Source organism: Panthera pardus, unplaced genomic scaffold (assembly GCF_024362965.1).
Source record: "Panthera pardus isolate Hobbes unplaced genomic scaffold, ASM2436296v1 HiC_scaffold_17, whole genome shotgun sequence".
NCBI classification, from domain to species: Eukaryota; Metazoa; Chordata; class Mammalia; order Carnivora; family Felidae; genus Panthera; species Panthera pardus.
The window spans coordinates 16,387,130-16,406,101 of NW_026526732.1; the positions used below are offsets into that span (position 1 = coordinate 16,387,130).

Sequence of the window (18,972 nt, forward strand, 5' to 3'; positions counted from 1 at the left end):
AGGAGCAGAAACAGCTGATCAATGTTTGCAATACTATGACTCACACTTCTTACTACATACCTAGGTTTCACAAAAGATCACTAATCCTACTGGAAGTTTAGAACACAGAGGAGCCTTCTATCTTTTGCAGGCCTGATAAAATAACTCATTTACTATCTTGCAATGGATACTTATCAGACTGTTTTCAAAACCACCTCTTGGCTTGATTCTTGAGCGCGATCAGCCTGAAACGTCCAGCTGGAAACCACCGTCAGAACAAAACAAACGACAGCATTTAGTTTTTGTACCTCTCAGTCGTAGGCCAGCTACAGATCAGAGCATGCCAGTTATCTAGAGAAGCGCCCGGCACATATCGACTTTTGACACGTATTCGTTGAAACGAAAGAACAGTTGCATCGACTGCTTAGAAAGCTCCCAGGGCTGTGGGTCAGATAAAAGCGTTTTGAGGGGCTGCAGGCCAGCTCAGAAAGCCCCTGGGAGTTTATTACCGCTGGGCTCATACTTGCTTTGTGTGTTGGCTCTGTGCTCTCACAGGTCAATCATCAGCAAAGGCCCAAGAGCTCCTTTCTCAATAAGTTTCATTAAAAAGTTCAAGGTCCAGACAGAACCGAATGAGGTCAGGTATTTCAGGAGTATTGCGTTCTAATGAAAATTTGTTTCAGAAGAGGCCACAATAACCCTTTGAACTCAGTGAACAGGAGAACTACGTTTCGGTCACTTGTTCCATCGTGGCCTCCAAACAAGAGTAACAGAAAACAAAAACAGTTAATAAGGAAACCCAGAAGCTAACCTTGTTTTACCACTTCCCACAGCAGAGGCAACACAGTGGCATGATTTAGACTAGAATTTGCCAAGAGCCCGTACACGTCTTACGGGTCGAATACAAATATCACAGAACACGGATTATATCTCAACATGAAAGCTCTGGCAGGAGAGTACGGTAGAAATAATGCCCTTTTCCTGGGTGCCTACTGAAGGCACCTGCGTCTTTGATAGGAAAATAGAAAAACAAAACTTCCACAGGTGAGCTGGCCATAATTTACAGTAACCGGAGAAGAAAAACAGACGTTAGGTTTGTCAGTGCTATTTGGAGGTGGGGGAAGCTCGTAAGACCCTCATCACCTTCCCGAACCCTTAAAAAAAAAAAAAAAAAAAAAGATCACACGGTCACGGCCGAGTTGTCACGAACGTACCCTGAGTCAGAGTTCCATCTCGGCTCCGTGGAAGAAGGGGTTTGGATTCAGCCCTTCGAGGGGAGCTTCGACTCCTCCACCCCCGGATGAGAGTCCCCACCATGGTCGCGGACAGCATGCTCCCCAGGCAGCCGCGGCCCCGCTGCGAGACGGGGAGGGGTGGACAGCCCCGTCAGGCTGGGGCAGGACCAGGTAACTACACCCAAGGCGGACAGGTCTGGGCAGCTCCACTGCCTTCGTCCTGCACCCACATTCTCCTCAGCTGGTGTTCTTAGCCCTCCCTCGGGAGGCCCAGGGAAAGTCTGGGAGATGGGACGAGAAAAGCAGACAATGCAGAAATAAAAAGGAGGGATACGAACAGAGCCAAGCAACGGGAGGGGCCCGTCGGGACGACACAAGGGCCAAGCTCCTCCACACGAGGGAACTTTCTTTTTATTCTTCCCTTTTCCCTTAAAGAAGTCTCGTTTTTTAATATTTAAAAGTGGCTGTGGAGAGGGGGGGGGGGACTTGGGGGAGGCATGTACCTTTCCAGTCTCTTTCTCTCTTCCCATCCCATTTCTCTCCTGAACTGCAGCTTTGGGACAATTACTCTTCCAGAGAGAACCATTCTCCTAGACAAACGGAATTCCTTCACAATATATGAGGAACATTTCTACTGTTCTGAATGTTCACTTCGCAGAATTATGTCAGCTTTTGTGGCTGAGGGAAGTTGGTTAAGGGAATTTAATAAAAATTCCCAATCATGTAAACTCTCAAAGGCTTTTCATTTCATTTTGTTCTGTTTTATTTATTTATTTTTTTAAGTAGGCTCCATACCTAATGTGGGGTTTGGACTCATGACCCTGAGATCAGGAGCTGCACCTGTTAGCGGACTGAGACAGCCAGGTGCCCCTCAAAGGCTCTTTAAAAATGAACTGATTCCAGGGGTGCCTGGGTGGCTCAGTCGGTTAAGTGTCTTGACTTTGGCTCAGGTCATGAGCTCACGGTTCGTGGGTTCGAGCCCCATGTTGGGCTCTGTGCTGACAGCCCAGAGCCTGGAGCCCGCTTCAGATTCTGTGTCTCCCTCTCTCTGTCCCTCCCTGGCTGGTGCTCTCGCTCTCAGAAATAAACATTAAAAAAAAAATGTTTTCAGGGGCGCCTGGGTGGCTCAGTCGGTTGAGCGTCCGACTTCAGCTCAGGTCACGATCTCGCGGTCCGTGACTTCGAGCCCCACGTCAGGCTCTGGGCTGATGGCTCAGAGCCTGGAGCCTGCTGTGGATTCTGTGTCTCCCTCTCTCTCTCTGCCCCTCCTCCGTTCATACTCTGTCTCTCTCTGTCTCAAAAATAAATAAATGTTAAAAAAAAATTTAAAAAAATGTTTTTAAATGAATTGATTCCAATAGCCTAGTTCTTTTCTCTCTCCTGGTGAGCTGGCTGGAGTTGCCTCATACCCAGAAGGTGGGACCTGAGCGCCACTCATTTAGTACACTGCTCACTTATGCCCCCTACTGGTCAAGATGCCCGGTGCACATTGGTTGGAGACCACCGACTGCATTAGGGCTGTGGGAGGGGCAAGTAGTAGAAAGTTGGAGAATCCCTTGAGGATCTCTAGCTGCTGTATTCATTCACCCTGGGTGGTATTAAGATTGAATTAATTGTATTAGCCTGAGAGGTTTTGATATAATTTACTGTTCTTAATGACGTCTATGGACTGTGCCAATGAAAGGATCTACGTCCACACACTCCTCTCCCTTCCCAGTAACATCTTATTTAACGAGATTGAGACTGTTTCTTCAGGAGGCAAACTCCTCAGATCCCTCCCTATTCTTCTCGCACACACAAATGTCTACAGTGTATTACAAAGCAGCGGGGTTTTGAGGGTTCACACTTTGCACATTCACTTTGCTGAAGTTTCCCTCATTTGCTCATTATTGGGAACACTTCCAAAATTTAGAAAAACTTTAGTATCACTGCAGAGGGAGGGAAGGTAGAAATGGAGGATAGGGACTTGAAGGGGTACAAGACTGGGAAGCTGTGGGCTCTAGTCTCTCCTCGTCCCAACCTCAGGGTGGGGGTCAGCCGTGAAGCTGGGGCACAGTGGATGTGGTCATGGGGGGCAGCGTTTGACGAGAGGTACGGGTCCTGTCTCTTCCTGTGGTGCACCCCACAGTGGGGACCGCCCTCTGCCACGTAGCATGCCTTTCTGCTGTGCTGGGCTCTGACGGGGGTCAGCAGATTGCTGCCCGGTGAGCCATGTACCTGTCCTTTAGGGAAAGGGCCGAAGGGGCCTTCAACAGTCTCTTAGTTCCCATGACTGCCAGAGTCACAAGGACAGGCTGAAAATGCCCTTGCTGGGCCCCCTCCCTGTGGGCAGGGAGTGGCATCCAGGAAAGGACAGCAGGGGATCCAGGTGCTTAAGCCTGGGGCCTGGTTGTGGCCTGGAGGTGGGGGATGAAGCAGGACTCTTTGGGATGGTCCAGGGTCACTCGTTAGGGGACAGGACCAGGAGGCGGGAACACAGTAAGCGTGTTTACCTTGAGTCATTTTGTTTAGGAGCTCCGTGTCCAGCTGCGGGAGACTGGGTGGGCTGGGGGTGAGGCCCCTGAGGGATTCCAGGAAAGGCTCTATCAAGACAAGCTGAAGCCACCTTCGCCCCATCCTCGGGGTGGGGTGGCGGAGATAACACAGCGGTGCTGCAAAAGCCAAGGATGTGCCGTGCAGACGATAGAGAACTAGCATTCTTCAAGTGGGGCTCTTGTTCAAGGTCTCCCATCGTCACCGCTGCCACGGATCTGAGATCCCCGCAAACCACAGACATCGCTCCTCGGGGGGCGAATCAGAAGTCCAAGGTGACAGCCACAGGACACGCGGCCAGAGCCTGACGCCCAGCAATATGCCCAGATTCAGACCCTGAGAGCCCTGTGCAGCTGCTGTTACCAGCCACCAGAAGCGACATCAATGTGGAAAAGTAGGTGAAGGGAGCCACCTGCTAGTTGCCGTAAAACTCCCTGAACCCCATGCCTGAGTGCCCCCCAGAGGTCTGCCTCCTTCGTGTCCTCACGGTTCCCAAGGCTCACGCGCCCGGCACTCGGCACACTGGGCTTATTCTGCCGACGATCCCCACACCGCAGGGCGCGTCGGGAGCTCTGGATAAAATGCAGATGCCCGGGGCCGGCCCCACTAGGTCTGGGACGGTGCCAGGGGGCTGGGTGTCTTCGAGCTCCTCACACTGTCTTACGTTACAACCCGGAATCCAGCTGAGGGCGGTACGAACAACCCCCCCTGACCGGACTGTGGCCTTCTTGAAGCCGGAGGCCACGACCTTCATCATCTTCGCGCCCAGCGCCGTGTTGTAGCCAACACGCAGTTGGACGAAGAGAATCAGCACTGTGGCCGCCCGGCTGTCCGCCGCCCTGATTCTCCCAGCCGCCTCTCGCTTGCCGCAGTCGCCCACACTGCCTGGCTGCGGGTGCCATCCGGGGACCTCGCCTGCTCTTTTCTGCACCACAGGCCCCTGGGAATCCCCACGTGTCACTCGCCTGTGGTGTTTTACTCCAGGCAGTGACGGTCTGGCAAGGCTGCCGTTTTCCGGGCCCCCCACCCCCACCCCACGCAGGACGGCTCCACCTCTGCTTCGGATACTCCCGGAAAGGGGTCTGCGTGCAAGTTCAAGGCTCAGGCTTCACGGCAGCGTCGAACACTCTGCTGTCCTTAGTCTGCCCGTCGAAGCAGGTGGGCGCTCAGTGTCCAAGGTTTTCCCCAACAGGAAGCTGAGTAATGACCGTGACTGCTGTGGGAAACGTGGGCAGGAAGAGGAAGAAGAGTAATGTCCTGCCTGTGTAGGTCAGCCCCACCCTTCCTAATTCATACACATATACTTCCTTAAACAGACCTGCCACACGCCCAGGGTGTTCTTCCACCAAGATGCAAAGGGAAACAGCTTTAATTGCGAGCACATGAGGTCATTTTCCTCCCAATCAGCCTTCTGATGACATACCCTCCCCCTCTTCATGAAAAAGGACGCGTCGAGGAAGGAAGCACACTTTGTCTTCAGCTAGGAGATCTAGAAAATCAGAATCACACCGAAGGATCCTTAAAGGCCAATACGGCTCGTGACAGACTTTACTGCATAGACGTTTGCTTCTGATTTCCTATGGTGACAGTCAGTTACCAACTATTCTCTAAATCCCATTAACATAAATACTGTGCCCACACACCTCCTATGGAGGAGGAGGGCTGAACTGGGCCATCTGCTTCTCTGTAAGCTCTTAGGGCCTATGATAGTTCAGGGCACACAAAGGGCACTTAGCAAATACGGAGTCTGTCTATAAATCCGTGTCAGGCTGTGATATGGCTGTCCACTGCTGAAACGTGCGTTAAGCCATCAGAATTAACTAGGACTCCCATCTCTGTAGCAAATATCTGATCTCCCGTTATTGTGTCAGGAAGGAGATGTTGGGGCACAGGGCGGGGCTGCGTGGGGGGAGTTTCTTCATAGGTCCTGATTGTTTTCTGCCATCTGGGTGGGGTTCCAGGAGCTTCTGGTCTCTCTTTGACCTCGCACACAGACTTCTCTTTGGGGCAGAAATCGGGAATTTGGTCAGCAAGTGTAGAAGGAAAACTGGGCGGGCGTCATCTAGCCCCGCTCTGGTTCTTTTCGGCAGAGAATTGCCCACAGGTAGCCCACGTCTTGCTTTATTTCTTGTCGCCACAAGGGCGCCATGTGCACAATCCACTCTTGTAGGGGGGGAGGCTGTCCTATTCGTTCTGCCGCGTGGGAGAGCTTCTGCTTGTGAGTTTAGTATTGGATACCCACCCCACGGACACAAGGCACAATCTCGTGTCAGTTTTATCGATAATAAAGGTGAGAGATTGGTTTCTCTGCCTTATTCCTTTGTTCTAAATTTTCAGATTGCTTCAGAACCTGGGTGGGAGGAGAGCGTCTTTATTGCCCTGTCCCCCGATGTCCTAAGTGTGGGACACTGGTGTTTATTTGGCGATTTATAGCAAGTTGTTTTATGGGTCCTGCAGCTGGCTTCTTCTGTGGCTTTGGAGAGCAGCTTTAAGCCTTATACCACATGCAGCTTTTACTCTGACAGCTGATTCAGCTTAAGATGACTTTGCCCACAGGGGAGCGGCTCTTTCTAGAGTATCGGGGCTGTTCATCGACACATGAATGGATAAAGAAGATGTGGCCAATTTTTACGATGGAATATTACTCGGCCACAAAAAAGAATGACCTCTTGCCATTCGTGCCAACAGGGAGGGACTTGTTAGGCTAAATGAAATACATCAGACAGAGAAACACAAATGCTGTAAGATTTCACGTATACGTGAAATCTAAAAAAAAAAAAAAAAAAAAACAAACCAAAGGAATAGACAAAAGAAGCAGAAACAGGCCCACAAATACAGAGAACAAGCTGGCGGTTGCTAGAGGGGAGGAGAGTGAGGGGATGGGCAAAATGGGTGGAGGGGAGTGGGAGACACGGGCTTCCAGTTACAGAATGAGTCATGAGGATGCGAAAGGTACAGCACGGGGACTACGGTCAACGGTACTGTCACAGTTTTGTATGCTGGCAGATGGTAGCTATGCTTGCGATGAGCACAGCATAACGTGCAGCCTTCTGGAATCGCTCTGCTGGAGGCCTGGATCTCACGTAAGGTGATGGCCAACCATACTTTGATGAAATAAAAAGACAGACAGACAGTCAGACTGCAGGCACCAGGCCCTCCCAAGCAGGGTTCAGGCCTCACTCCCCGAAGCAAATGACTGGGTGGCCCCAGCAAGTGCAAGCTGAGTCTAATGGGGGGGGGCGTTAGGAAGGAGGCTACCACTGCTTGCCCTTGACCTACACAGGTGCGGGGTCTCTGAAGCAGGTGTACGGAGGCAAAGAATCAACCATCGGATAAGGAGAGTCCTTGCGTTTACAGGCGACTGAGACACCAAGGGTGAACAATGCTGCAAGGCAACGAGTGCCGTATGTCTTGCAGAGGGGGGCACAGCTTCGAGTGCTTCTCGCCAGGCCCGTCCAGGCAGCACCAGATTAACTGCTCCAAATCCCCCTCTGCATCCAAGGCCAAGAGGAAATCCAGGAGGGGCAAAATTTGGATTGAGGTGGCTCTTTGTGAGTCTCCCCACACTGCGGGGCCTTAAGATGGTTCTAGATCAATTGGTTCTCTCACTCAGATACCACTGAGACTCTGGAGCTGGCAACGGCCTTTGGATCAAAGTGCTGCACGTTGGGAACTAACTAGCTGCTCTGGGGGATGAGAAATAAAAACCTGTTTTCTAAATTCGGAGGGCCTGCAGGCATCTGTGTTGGCTTAGTTCGCAACACGAGGAACATGGTGGAAATTCTAAAGCGAAAAAAAAAAAAATGAAAACGAGAAGAACAAGACGATGCTCTACTGTTGGTTCTTTTCTCTGAGTAATAACCACAACCTGGGCTGAACTGTTCTGACCTGGACGCGCTACAAAATCCAGCTAACGTTCCCTTAACTCCCAGATGCCGCGTTTATGGTCCTCAGTGTTGCCGTGATCGCATACGGGCAAAATATCAACGTGTGTCGCGTCTGCGGATATAAATCAATCCCTGAGAAACCTGCCTGAAAATCATACAGAATTTGAATTCTCACACACACACAAGCAGGTCTTGTAGTCTAGAGACATTGATTAGCTGCCAAGGCATCTGTTTTCTCTCCGCCCTAGCGGTAGGAAAATGTGGTCGCACTTGCCCATCTCAGATGACTTTCCTGGACTCTCCAGGAGCAGCTCTCTTCTCTTCAAGGGTAAAAGTCACATGGGGTTATCTGCCCTCACCTCTTCAGCTCTTCCCCAACCCACTCGAATCTAGTTTCCCCTCGTCTTTTCCAACCATCAGAACGGCTCAGTTTCTTCATCCAAGCTGGTATTTATCAGTTTCTTTCTCATGTAACTTCCGGCAGTGCACGATGCTTTCGGGCTCCTCTTGAAGCACTTTTGTCCCTTGGGGGACCACGGTCTCTTATTCTCCTGGTTTTCCTCCTGCCTATATTGACATTCCTTTTCAGTCTCCTGTGCAGGATTACCCCATGACTCATCTTTATCTTTGGCCCAAACTTCTGAGCACCAGACCAGTATATCCAAGTGACTATTTGAGATCTGAGAATACACAGGAAACTGAAATGTAATAAATTACCCAAAACGAAATGCAATCTTCCTCCCCAGTCTGGTCGCCTTCCAGTGACTGCCACCCGATTTGTGTGGACACACCAGCCAGAAATTTGAGCCGTCCTTTCCACCTTTTCACTCCAGAGATTCAAATCATGACCACTGCTAGCTTCTTTGGTGTTGTTGTTTGTTTTGTTTGTTCTTTACTTTTTAGCTCACTCTCAAGTGTCACTGACTTCTCTCCATCTCTGCCCTGGACATCTTTCAATTGTACTAGCATAATATTCTCTTACACCTTCTCCTGAGAGCACAGGACCATCACGCTACAAGCCTTTCACACTGCAAATGGGATGTCACCCCACCCTTCCCTCATCCACCGAAAACTCCCCTATGCCTTTCATTTCATCGAGGACCATGATCAAAAATTTCACATGATCCCGAAACCTGTACCTCCTAGTCCCTGCCTCCTTGCTAACTTATACGGGAGTCTCTCCTGGATGGCTCCAAACTCGTCACTCTTCTCTGAGCTCCTCTAGGAGATCTGGGTCCCTACCCATTGCTTTCCAGCTACGAACAACCTCCTGCCACAGCTGCGACTGCCCTCAGTTCAGCTACCACCTCTTCCAGGCAGTGCCTGTATGTTTGTCCTTTCTAGCATTGATAATTTGCAATGAACTCTTGGTTCATAGTCATCTCCCCTACTAGTCCACTCTGTAATATTGATGTGGTTGTGTGTGTGTGTGGGGGTGGGGTGGGGTGTCATGTGTGTTTTGCTCACATCAAAACCCCAGAATAGTGCCTGATACATGGTACCTACTCAATGAGCACTTAGTGAATGAATGAATGAATGAATGAATAGCCATCATGCACTGGGGCGTTGGTATAATTAGTGTGCATGATATTTCTATCACAGCCACTGTAATTAAAAAAAAATGCTATTGTTATAATGAGAAACCAAGTTCTGTTAAAGAAAGCAGCCCATAATTATAAAATCATTCCCGTGGGAAAACATGATCTACTTTATGATACCTACTTTATTTTATGAATTCTCCAAAGAGCACTGTGGTGCAAAGTGGGCTACCTATATTTGTCTCCTCTTTAGATTTAAGATTCGCATCTTCTGTGCTCCTAGAAACCCTATCTGCATTGCTATCCACAGCCATAAAGCTCAAGAAATTTAACACATGACTAAACATCTCTTGGCAGCTGAGTATTCATTATAAGATTAAAACCTAGGTTAAAATACATTTCAAAAAACCTATGAAACTTGCATTCTATTAAAAACATCGCAACTAAGAAATAACATTAAGGCAGCAGAGCCTTTCTGTGGCTGACTCTTGATATATTGCAAAAACGATTTTCACATTTACAGTTGACCCTTGAACAGCGTGGGGGGTTTGGGGCACCCCACCCTCCCACACTAGAAAATCCACATGTAACTTTCAACTCCCCAAAACTTCTATAATAGCTTACTGTTGATGGGAAGTGTTACTGATCACATAAATAGACAATTAACACATATGTTTTATATGTGTGTGTGTGTGTGTGTGTGTGTGTGTGTGTGTATTTTAACGTTTATCTGTTATTGAGAGACAGAGAAAGACACAGCATGAGCAGGGGAGGAGAGGGAGACACAGAATCTGAAGCAGGCTCCAGCCTCTGAGCTGTTAGCACAGAGCCCAACGTGGGGCTTGAACTCACAAACCACCAGATGGTGACCTGAGCTGAAGTCGGACGCTTAACCGACTGAACCACCCAGGCACCCCACACGTATGTTATATATCATATGCATTCTCTACTGTGTTCTTAGAATACAGCTAGAGAAAAAAATGCATGAAGAAAGGCACACGGAAGAGAAAATACACTTACAGGACTGTGCTGTATGTATCAGAAATAATCAGTGTAAGTGCACCCGTGAATTTCGGGCTCCTGGGCTCTTCTGGGGTCAACTCTACTCTTTCCTCTGCATCAAAGTAAGAAAGGTCACCCTGCATTAAGTGTGGCACCTTTACTGACAACTGCAATTGACTAAGAATTTGCTTAACATGTTGATTTTGTAGAAAAATCACTCATAAATATTTTTTCCCCTTTTCTTTTTTCAGAGATTTATCTATGTTCTCAGCAATAAAAAGTGACAGGTTTAGACTGAACTCCAGTTGACAATTGGGGTCCAAAGATGTCAGGCTTTAAAAACTGCAATATCAACTTAGCCCCATTGATAAAACCCAGGCTTTCCAACCCTGTTTAAAAGGTACCTAGAAATGTTTTGCCGCTAATTCACATCCTCATTCATTCACTCCTGATGGTTAGGACAGAGTCCCAGGAAAACTTCAGCATTTGGCAGTTGAGAATAACCATCTGCTCCAGCAAAACCTTTGTTATTTGTGATTCCACCCTGAAATCTGAACCCCATAAAATTTTAGACCTTTGTATTAGATTGGTGCAAACCTTAAACTGGAGACCATGCCGACATTTCTCTGTCTTTTAAAAACAGCATGTGGATTAATTATAAGGTGCTGACTGACCTGGATTAGTCTTTATCCCTGCCTGCACAAAATTAATTCCTACCACTTACATCAATTAGATTGGGTCAAGATGGGTAACTTGGGCTGAACCTAATAGAAAAATTTCTGTTTACTAAGGCATCTGAAGTTAACGTGTTTTATTTCCGTTAAGAAATAGTTCTTTTTGGGGGTGCCTGGGTGGCTCAATCAGTTAAGTTTCCGACTTCGGCTCAGGTCATGATCTCCACGATCCTGAGTTCAAGACCCACGAGACCCACAAGACCCACGAGACCCACGTCGGGCTCTGTGCTGACAGCTCAGAGCCTGGAGCCTGCTTTGGATTCTGTGTCTCCCTCTCTCTCTCTGCCCTTCGCCCACTCATGTTCTGTCTCTCTCTCTCAAAAATAAAAATAAATATTAAAAAAAAAGAAATAATTCTTTTTTATATATGGGGAGTTATTAATGGCACTAGGGATTAAATTTCTCTATGTTCACTTTGTAGAGTTATTAAAGCTTATATGGACACTGTTGAATTTACATGTTCATTTGGAACAATTTTAAGACACTTGACTAGAAAAAGTGAGGAAACATTAACCTTAATGGCCGCATGTTTTGTCTTGAAGTATCAGATATTACTCATGCCAACATTTAAGGGGTCATAAATACCATTTACATCAAAGACAAGGGAACACATTGAAGAGACCTTGTAAGGCTCCCCTCTTTTGCTGAAAACATTTGATATCAGACATTTTAATTAACACACAGTCGGCTAACTGGAGTTTTAGCTAACAGAACCTGAGCAATTCTGGATCAGAGTACCTTTACCCTGGTCGACTCCTGGTAGTAAGTAAGCTCTTTGGCTTCTCAACGGTCTAACCCTCCCCCTCGATGCCACTGGAAGCATACCCCTCCTCTCCTTCCTCTTCCACCGTGGTCACTGAGGGCTCCCCAAGCCTACAGTCCCAGAAACCTGTTCTTGCCTCTGCAGACAGCAAGGCAGTGAGCCTAGGAATACAGTCCTGGGGCACAATTTCAAATGGCTGGAGCGAGTACTATCAACAAATAGTAAAAGAGAGCATTACACCATATTAGGGATGAAGCAGGCTAATATATTTTTCCCCAAGTTAAAATGAAAAACAGATGATTCAGACATCAGAATTTAGAATTTCTTTCCAAATTAAGAATATTTAACATGACGGGCATATGTCAGGCGTTGTGGTGAACACAGGTGGGGCCCCGCCCACCCCCACCCCCAACCTGGTCTTGAGTCTCTGTGTGTGTCATGAAATTGTCCTCGGACGGGATGATATAGCGGTTGGGCCCGGAAGAACAAACAGGAATAATTAGAGGTCAGCCGGCCTGGATCTGCAGGATGCGGTCAGGGGGCAGGTACGCAGAATGCCACGTGCAAAGACCCATGGTGCCTATTTGGGGGAAACAGCAAGCAATGCAGTAAGGTAGAAAGTGTGGGGTGCGTGCGTGTGTGTGTTGTGTAAGGAGTGGTAAGGAGGAAGAGTGAGCAACAAGAGAAGGACAATAGACACAAGCAGGAACGAGGCCACGGAGGGCCTCACGCATCTAAACCGAGGGTCTGACTTTATCCTACAGCAATGGGAAGGGTTTGAAAGGTTTTAAATTGAGGAATACCATGATCGGATCTGTATGTTGGAAAAAAGACTCTCAATGACGTGGGAGAACAGATGAGGAAGTAAGAATGCATGTAAGGGGGCAGAGACCAGCTGGGAAAGAGGTGATGGTGGCCTGTATCGAGACAGCCGGAGTGGGGAAGCATATGGTTTGGGGCTGGTTAGATTGGGGTGTGTGTGAAGGAGGGGGAGGAGTCTGGGAGAGGGCCAAGGCCTATGGTGTAGACACTTTGGGGCTGGCACCGCCATTCTTCACAGGGGTATGCGTAAACAAGAGCGGAGGAGAGTCTGGGTGGCGGGGGTGCCGGGTCAGGTACACAGTGACCTCCATTTTTAGACATTTAGGCTACTGCTTGTATTTTCTTCTCCATGGTCACCAATCCTTTGAAAGCATTTTTGAACCTGGGCTTTTTTAGAGTCTTTGAGTTGCAGGAGTTCCTCCTCCAGATCAGAATCTCCCTCATCCCCATTTCACTCTCCCTCATCCCATCTCTCACGCCTTCTAACGCTACAGCTGTTCAAGAAATGCTTGCCTCCTGACACCCTTACGATACATTCCCAGAAAGAGCGCTGTGGGCTTAAAGAGTTAAGGCTTTAATAATTCTTGCTACTCACTGCCACGTTTTCTCCAAAAAGACTGAATCGATTTACATTGTCAACAATAGTGCACGAGGATCTCCGTTTTCCCTAGAGCCCTTCCAGCATTGGCCTTTGACATTTGTTCACTTGGTTGGTGTGAGATGTTTTCATTAAAAAAAAAAAAAATTGACTAAAGTTGGACGTATCTTCAGATTTGGTTTCCTATTTGGCTTCTTGTTAGGTGAAAAGTCTGTTTCTATCCTTGGACCACTTACCCAGTGAGAATCTGATATTGTACTCGTGTTATATATGAATATATATATATATATATATATATATATATATATATATATATATAGATATTTGAAATCTGAAAATAAAACTCTAAGACAAGGTTATAGGAGTAGGACCTCCCTTCTTCTCCCAAACCCCAACCCCGACGTGGAAAGCAAGAGAGGAGAAAGAAGAAAGACAGCAAGAGGGTATGAGCCCGTGTGAGAAAATGCTCCTGAGACAGCTCAAGTGGTCAAAGGCACGCACCTTGGTCTCCAGCAGATCTGGGTTTGAGTCCTGTTTCTGCCATTTAGCAGCAGCGTGACCTTAGGCAAGTTCCCACACCATGTAATGGGAGAGCGCATTGAAGGGGACAGGAATGGGCGCAGGAGGACCAGTCAGGAGCAGCTCTCACAGGATAGTAGAGGGGAAATGACAAAGCGCAAAGCACTTGTCCTACTCTGCCTGCTGGCACACGGTAAGCACCCAAAATGTCACTCGTGACTGCTACACGTTGCTCAGCGAGGCCACTTCGTCGATTGTTAACGAAGGTTTTGCGTTTACCGCTCCATTTTCAAATAGGAAACGGTTCCAACGGGTGGGCACCCGTTCTAGGAAATGTGCGAGGTATATAACCTGGCATTTATGTGATTTGAAAGAAAAGTGAAACGCGGGTGTCAGAAATGGAGGTCTACAAAAATTTATAACCCTAGGGATGCCTGGGTGGCGCAGTCGGTTAAGCGTCCGACTTCAGCCAGGTCACGATCTCGCAGTCCGTGAGTTCGAGCCCCGCGTCAGGCTCTGGGCTGATGGCTCGGAGCCTGGAGCCTGTTTCCGATTCTGTGTCTCCCTCTCTCTCTGCCCCTCCCCCGTTCATGCTCTGTCTCTCTCTGTCCCAAAAATAAATAAAAAAACGTTGAAAAAAAAAAAATTTTTTTTAAAAAAATTTATAACCCTAGCTTGACCTTGGCTGGCTCTCGGCTCCCCCTCTGGATATCATTTCTCAGAGGGGCTTCTAAAACTCCCTGGTGGCAAATTCACTCTGGGCAAGGCAGGGGGAAGACAGCTTGACCTCTGAGGTCACTTGTTCTGTTGCGATTGTTAGGGTAAAATAGCAATTATCCAAATTCCTCAAGAGATGAGAAGTTCTGCCTAACTGAACTCTCTGGCCGCTTTGGGGTTAACAATGAAACCCTCTTTCAACCCCTGTTCAATTTCTTTGTCTCTCAACTGGGTCATACAAGTTTCTGCCTCTAGAAGTAAGTATGGTGGCCAAGCTATAATTTAGCCTTCCTCTGATGATTCAGTCTCTTGCTCTGCCTCGGGGTCGGCTCTGAAGAAAGAGCCTCACCACAGACTCCGAGAAGAGAAGATGGGTGAAATGGGTTGAATGAAGACCTAGGATACCGCACTTCAGGAGGTCTATCTTAGTTCCGGAAATAACCCCTCATGTCCGAGACCTCTGCGTGTGCAGTGGAGAGGGAGGGTTAGATTTTCTTCTCGAAACTGAGCTTAGAAAGAACAGTCCATTAGGGGCTTTGGCTTCCCTACACGTTACTGGACTACAGGCGTACGTCATGCCCCAACTGGGAGTTGATAGCCCCAAGAAGTGTTCTGCAATACATTTAAGCACCAAATAGCGAGCATTGGCTGCAGAGAGGTGGAAAAGTTATCAGCCTTTGTCTACCAGACTCTTCGTCTAAACGCTGACTACCATGAAGGGTCTGAGTTCCGACAGCTCCGCAGAGGTCACGGACTACACAGAATGTGGAAAAACAACACGGCACTACGCAGATGTGCGTATGCTTCCAGATAAAAGGGTCGCTTCCTAGAACGGAGCTCACCTTAAACGTGTTTTTGGAACTTGTATCCACGATGATCTGCCCTCTTACAGAGGAGGCTAAAGGTTAATTTTCTGTGGCATTAAGCACTGCAGGCAAATGCCAGAATTCTATTCCCAGACCTAAATTATATAATCAGAAATAGAGCATTCGAACTGCACATCAAATAGTCTCGCTTTCTGGCAGACTATGAAAAAAATCAGTTTCAGTGTTTGAAGTAGGCATTTGTTTATATAATGCAATCAACCATGACTGCCAAACACAATAATTAAATGCTTTAACAAGGGGGAAATCTTGCCAGAATATGTAATTTGAGGGGGAAAATAAGCAGAGGGTTGATATGTAGCAGAAAATGCTGAATTATTTATTTCCTGCTACTCAGAAGCAGACACTCCGACTACGTGCAGAGATAGTCAAAGAGAAAGGAGAGCGTCAGAGGGCCAGTTACTTTATTTAAATCTCATCTTACTTTTTATCTTCCCACCCCAGCTTGAAAAATGAGGACTTCTCACCTTCCTTTCCTTGTAAAATCACCCGTGTGGAAATGAAATTAACAGCTATGAAGAAAAACCCAAATAATCGTATCTTTCTCTTTTTGTTAGTTGAATTATCAGCTAAAGTTTTATTCAGTTTGGACTGTGCCTGTATCTCTCTTCTGGGCAGGGATGACGCCCGATAAGGGAGTGCTTTTATGTCACTGTGTAAAACGAAACAAAACAAAATAAAACTGGGATGTTATACCTACTCATTTAAAAAATTCCTTCTAAATCTACAGCCTTTGGTATGATTTTCTCTTATGACATTCAGAGGAAAAGTCGTAGCACGTGAACAAATAGCCGAAGGCATTAAGCATCAATGCTTAAAATAATATTACTTAAAATAATAATGAAAAACATTCCCCAATCATGTCTTGTGGCTTATAAACAATTTAACGTATGCCTTTCATATGTAAAGATATTATAATAAATATAAATATATAATAAATGTATTAATGATTATATATTATGTGTAAGATGATAATTTAATATGTATATTTATATATTAGTTTCCATTAATTATATTACACGGGTCAAGGGAATGATGACTTAAAATTTTTTGTCTTCTCTTACTTCACCTAAATGCTACCACTAGTGAAATACAGCATCGGTTTAATATAGGCTTATAGTTAAAATGAACAGCTAATTAGATCTTTTAAAAGGGTTCGACTTCTAAGACAACCGAACATCCTTAATTTTGATGTTCACATCTCTAAGATCAAACAGTATAAATGCCCTCTGGCTTCCCGCGAGAACTTAAAGGAACAGCAGGGAAAGGAGAGGAGGCAGAGGCAATTTCTACAATTTGCATAGTACCGCAACGCGCCGAGTAACAATTTATTCATGGGGACATCCATGGCACGAGGCTCTCATTTCCTCCATGGTATAGAGAGAACCCAGGCTGAGGGAGCCCTTTGCAACACTCATATGGTGAGTTGGGTAAGGGAAATACCAGTGTGAAGACTTCTGGTATTACTCTCCCTTTCTGTGACCTGAAAAGTGGTTCCTCGGTCACATCTACACATCTTTTGTGTGACTTAGAGCATAACTTCTTTAGCATCAGGGGCCCCCTGGTCTGAGGGATCATTAGCTCTTGACTCCAGCCTAGTGCAAAAGGTTCCTAACTGCTTACCATTTTTTTCCACTCTTACCCAAGAGCTAAATAAAATCAGTCTTCAAAAACTTAGACTGGATTGCATCACTCCCCTGCTTAAAACCTGTCAATATAGTCTCCTTGCACTTAGAATAAAAGCCAAACTCCTTAATGTGGCCTGCAAGCCCCCCACCCTCCCTCCCATCTCACCTCATTGTCCCCTGTCTATTGCTCCCCAGCCTCTCTGGCTTTCATTTTTCATTCTTTCATTCACAGCCCAACTTCAGACGGGCCTTCCCCAGTTCCCTCGGCCAACAAAGTCTGTACACGTAGGAGTACCCTGTTTTCTCCATTCGTAGCACTCACCACGATTTGTAATCATACGCTGTAATGGTCTTTAAGATCATTTTTCAGGGGCGCCTGGGTGGCTCAGTTGGTTGAGCATCTGACTCTCGGTTTCAGCTCAGGGCATGATCCCAGGGTCATGGGATCGAGCCCCACGTTGGGCTCGATGCTGAGCGTGGTGTCTGCTTAAGATTCTCTCTCTCTCCTTCTGCCCCTCTCCCCCATGCATTCTTTTGCTCTCCCTCCTCAAAGTGTTGGGCTTTGGTGACTTCTTACCTGTAATGGCTCTCCCTTACCCACAACGGCTCTTTAAAGGAGCACTCCTTAGGACGGACAAAAAGGGAGCAACACAAGAGTTCTAACATTACGTCATTTCCCTCAACGAAACAGACCACGTGGAGTCAACTACTGATAGGTCTTTTAGCCACGAGTACATATGTGATCCAGGGTGTCCCCATTATTCCTGGGATAACCAAGGGGCCCCAAAGTTTGCCGAGTGAACCCAAGGATGCAAAAACATTTAAAAATAACCCTTAGTTAGCTCTAGGGCTGACGTGTAGGCACAACTCCAGGGGCCTCCGTTCCCAGAGGGGTTTGCGGTCAACCCCTGGTGGACTGTGTAGAGCAGGTCCACGTGGCCATAGGTGGTGGCTGTGCTCAGTTCCTCAGTGTTTTCATTTTGGATTATTCTTCCAGCCCTATGCTTTGCTCCTAGGTTTATTCTTTGTTATGAACCCAACATTTAACTTCTACGTGTCTTTAAAACTACAATTAAATGGATCATATTCCTTATAAAGTCAATGAAATTAAAGTCAGTGAGAGGCTATGAAAAGAGAATCTGCTTAAGTCAATTTTTTATTAGAAAAACACCCCCAACATTACTGACGTTTGAAAACTGATCCCTCATTGTTTAGTTACTTTGAAAACAGAAGCACATATGAAAATATTGTATAAAATGTTTTCCTTAAGTATTTTTCTTGAAATTTCCATCAAAATCCATGGGGTTTATGAAGAAAAATAAACATCGGTTTCATTGAGGGAGCGGGGATAAAAATTAATAAAGCCACTGCTTTCCTTAAATACAAAAATCCCTTAGTAATCCCAGGAATGGTCTCAAAAGGAAATCAGAAATACATTTTAAGGTCAAAATCTGGGTAAGTACAATGTCAACATGAAGAACACCTTTGGTAAGAACTTGATTGAGCTTAAGAATCATTCTTTACAAGATTCTGTACAGGATTGTTCTCTATGGGATCAATTGTTTCACAGGATTCTGCCAAAAGGACCTAAATAAATAGTTCAAGCAACTTTGACAGCAAGTAAGGCATTGAAAGTAATTTAGTAAAAATTGACCCCAAAGAGCATCTCACCAGCTTACCTGTTGGCTAAGGAGTTAATTCTCCTCTTACCCAGAAGCCTTATGGGTGCAAACAGAAGTAACTGCAAGGGAGTCAGGCATCAAACTAGGTCAGAGAATGTCCTCTGTAAAAGTTCAAATGCCATCTCAGAAGCCTCTTCAATCTCCGTCCACTCAGAGAAAAGTCACCTTTTCTTTCTCTTTGCTCCTACTCCTTCTGTGCAATAAAGACACATCCCAGCTTGCTACAGTCATGAGCCTTGAAGGCTTTTGCTCCCTCCTTTTGAGGGCTAGATCTAAGCCACGGGTCTCCTTTTGTCTCCCCTGAATCCGCAGAGTAGCCGTGCAAATGTCTGAGTTAAAAAAATGAATGTGGGTATTTACAGTGATCTTATTTTAGCTGTCTTACAGAACTAGGTGGGGGAGAAACCAGCCTTGAGAAGAAAGCTTAAGTTAAAATGTTGAAAAATAAATTA

The 18,972-nt window shown here is 46.6% G+C and overlaps 1 protein-coding gene across 4 annotated transcripts in view; it reads right to left on the reverse strand.

Moving 5' to 3' along the window:
* Nucleotides 1–18,972, reverse strand: part of PLEKHG1 (pleckstrin homology and RhoGEF domain containing G1) — a 229,908-nt gene that overhangs the window by 137,483 nt on the left and 73,453 nt on the right. The window contains exon 1 of one of the 4 annotated variants that reach the window (XM_019431717.2): nt 3,707–4,520. The exons of 2 other annotated variants lie outside the window; for them this stretch is intronic. In XM_019431717.2, coding sequence (XP_019287262.2) covers nt 3,707–3,911 — 205 coding nt within the window. In that variant the 5' untranslated portion in view covers nt 3,912–4,520. Of the gene's footprint in view, nt 1–1,193; nt 1,621–3,706; nt 4,521–18,972 lie in introns of those variants that run through there. One more of the 4 variants, XM_019431718.2, reaches the window with a different exon arrangement.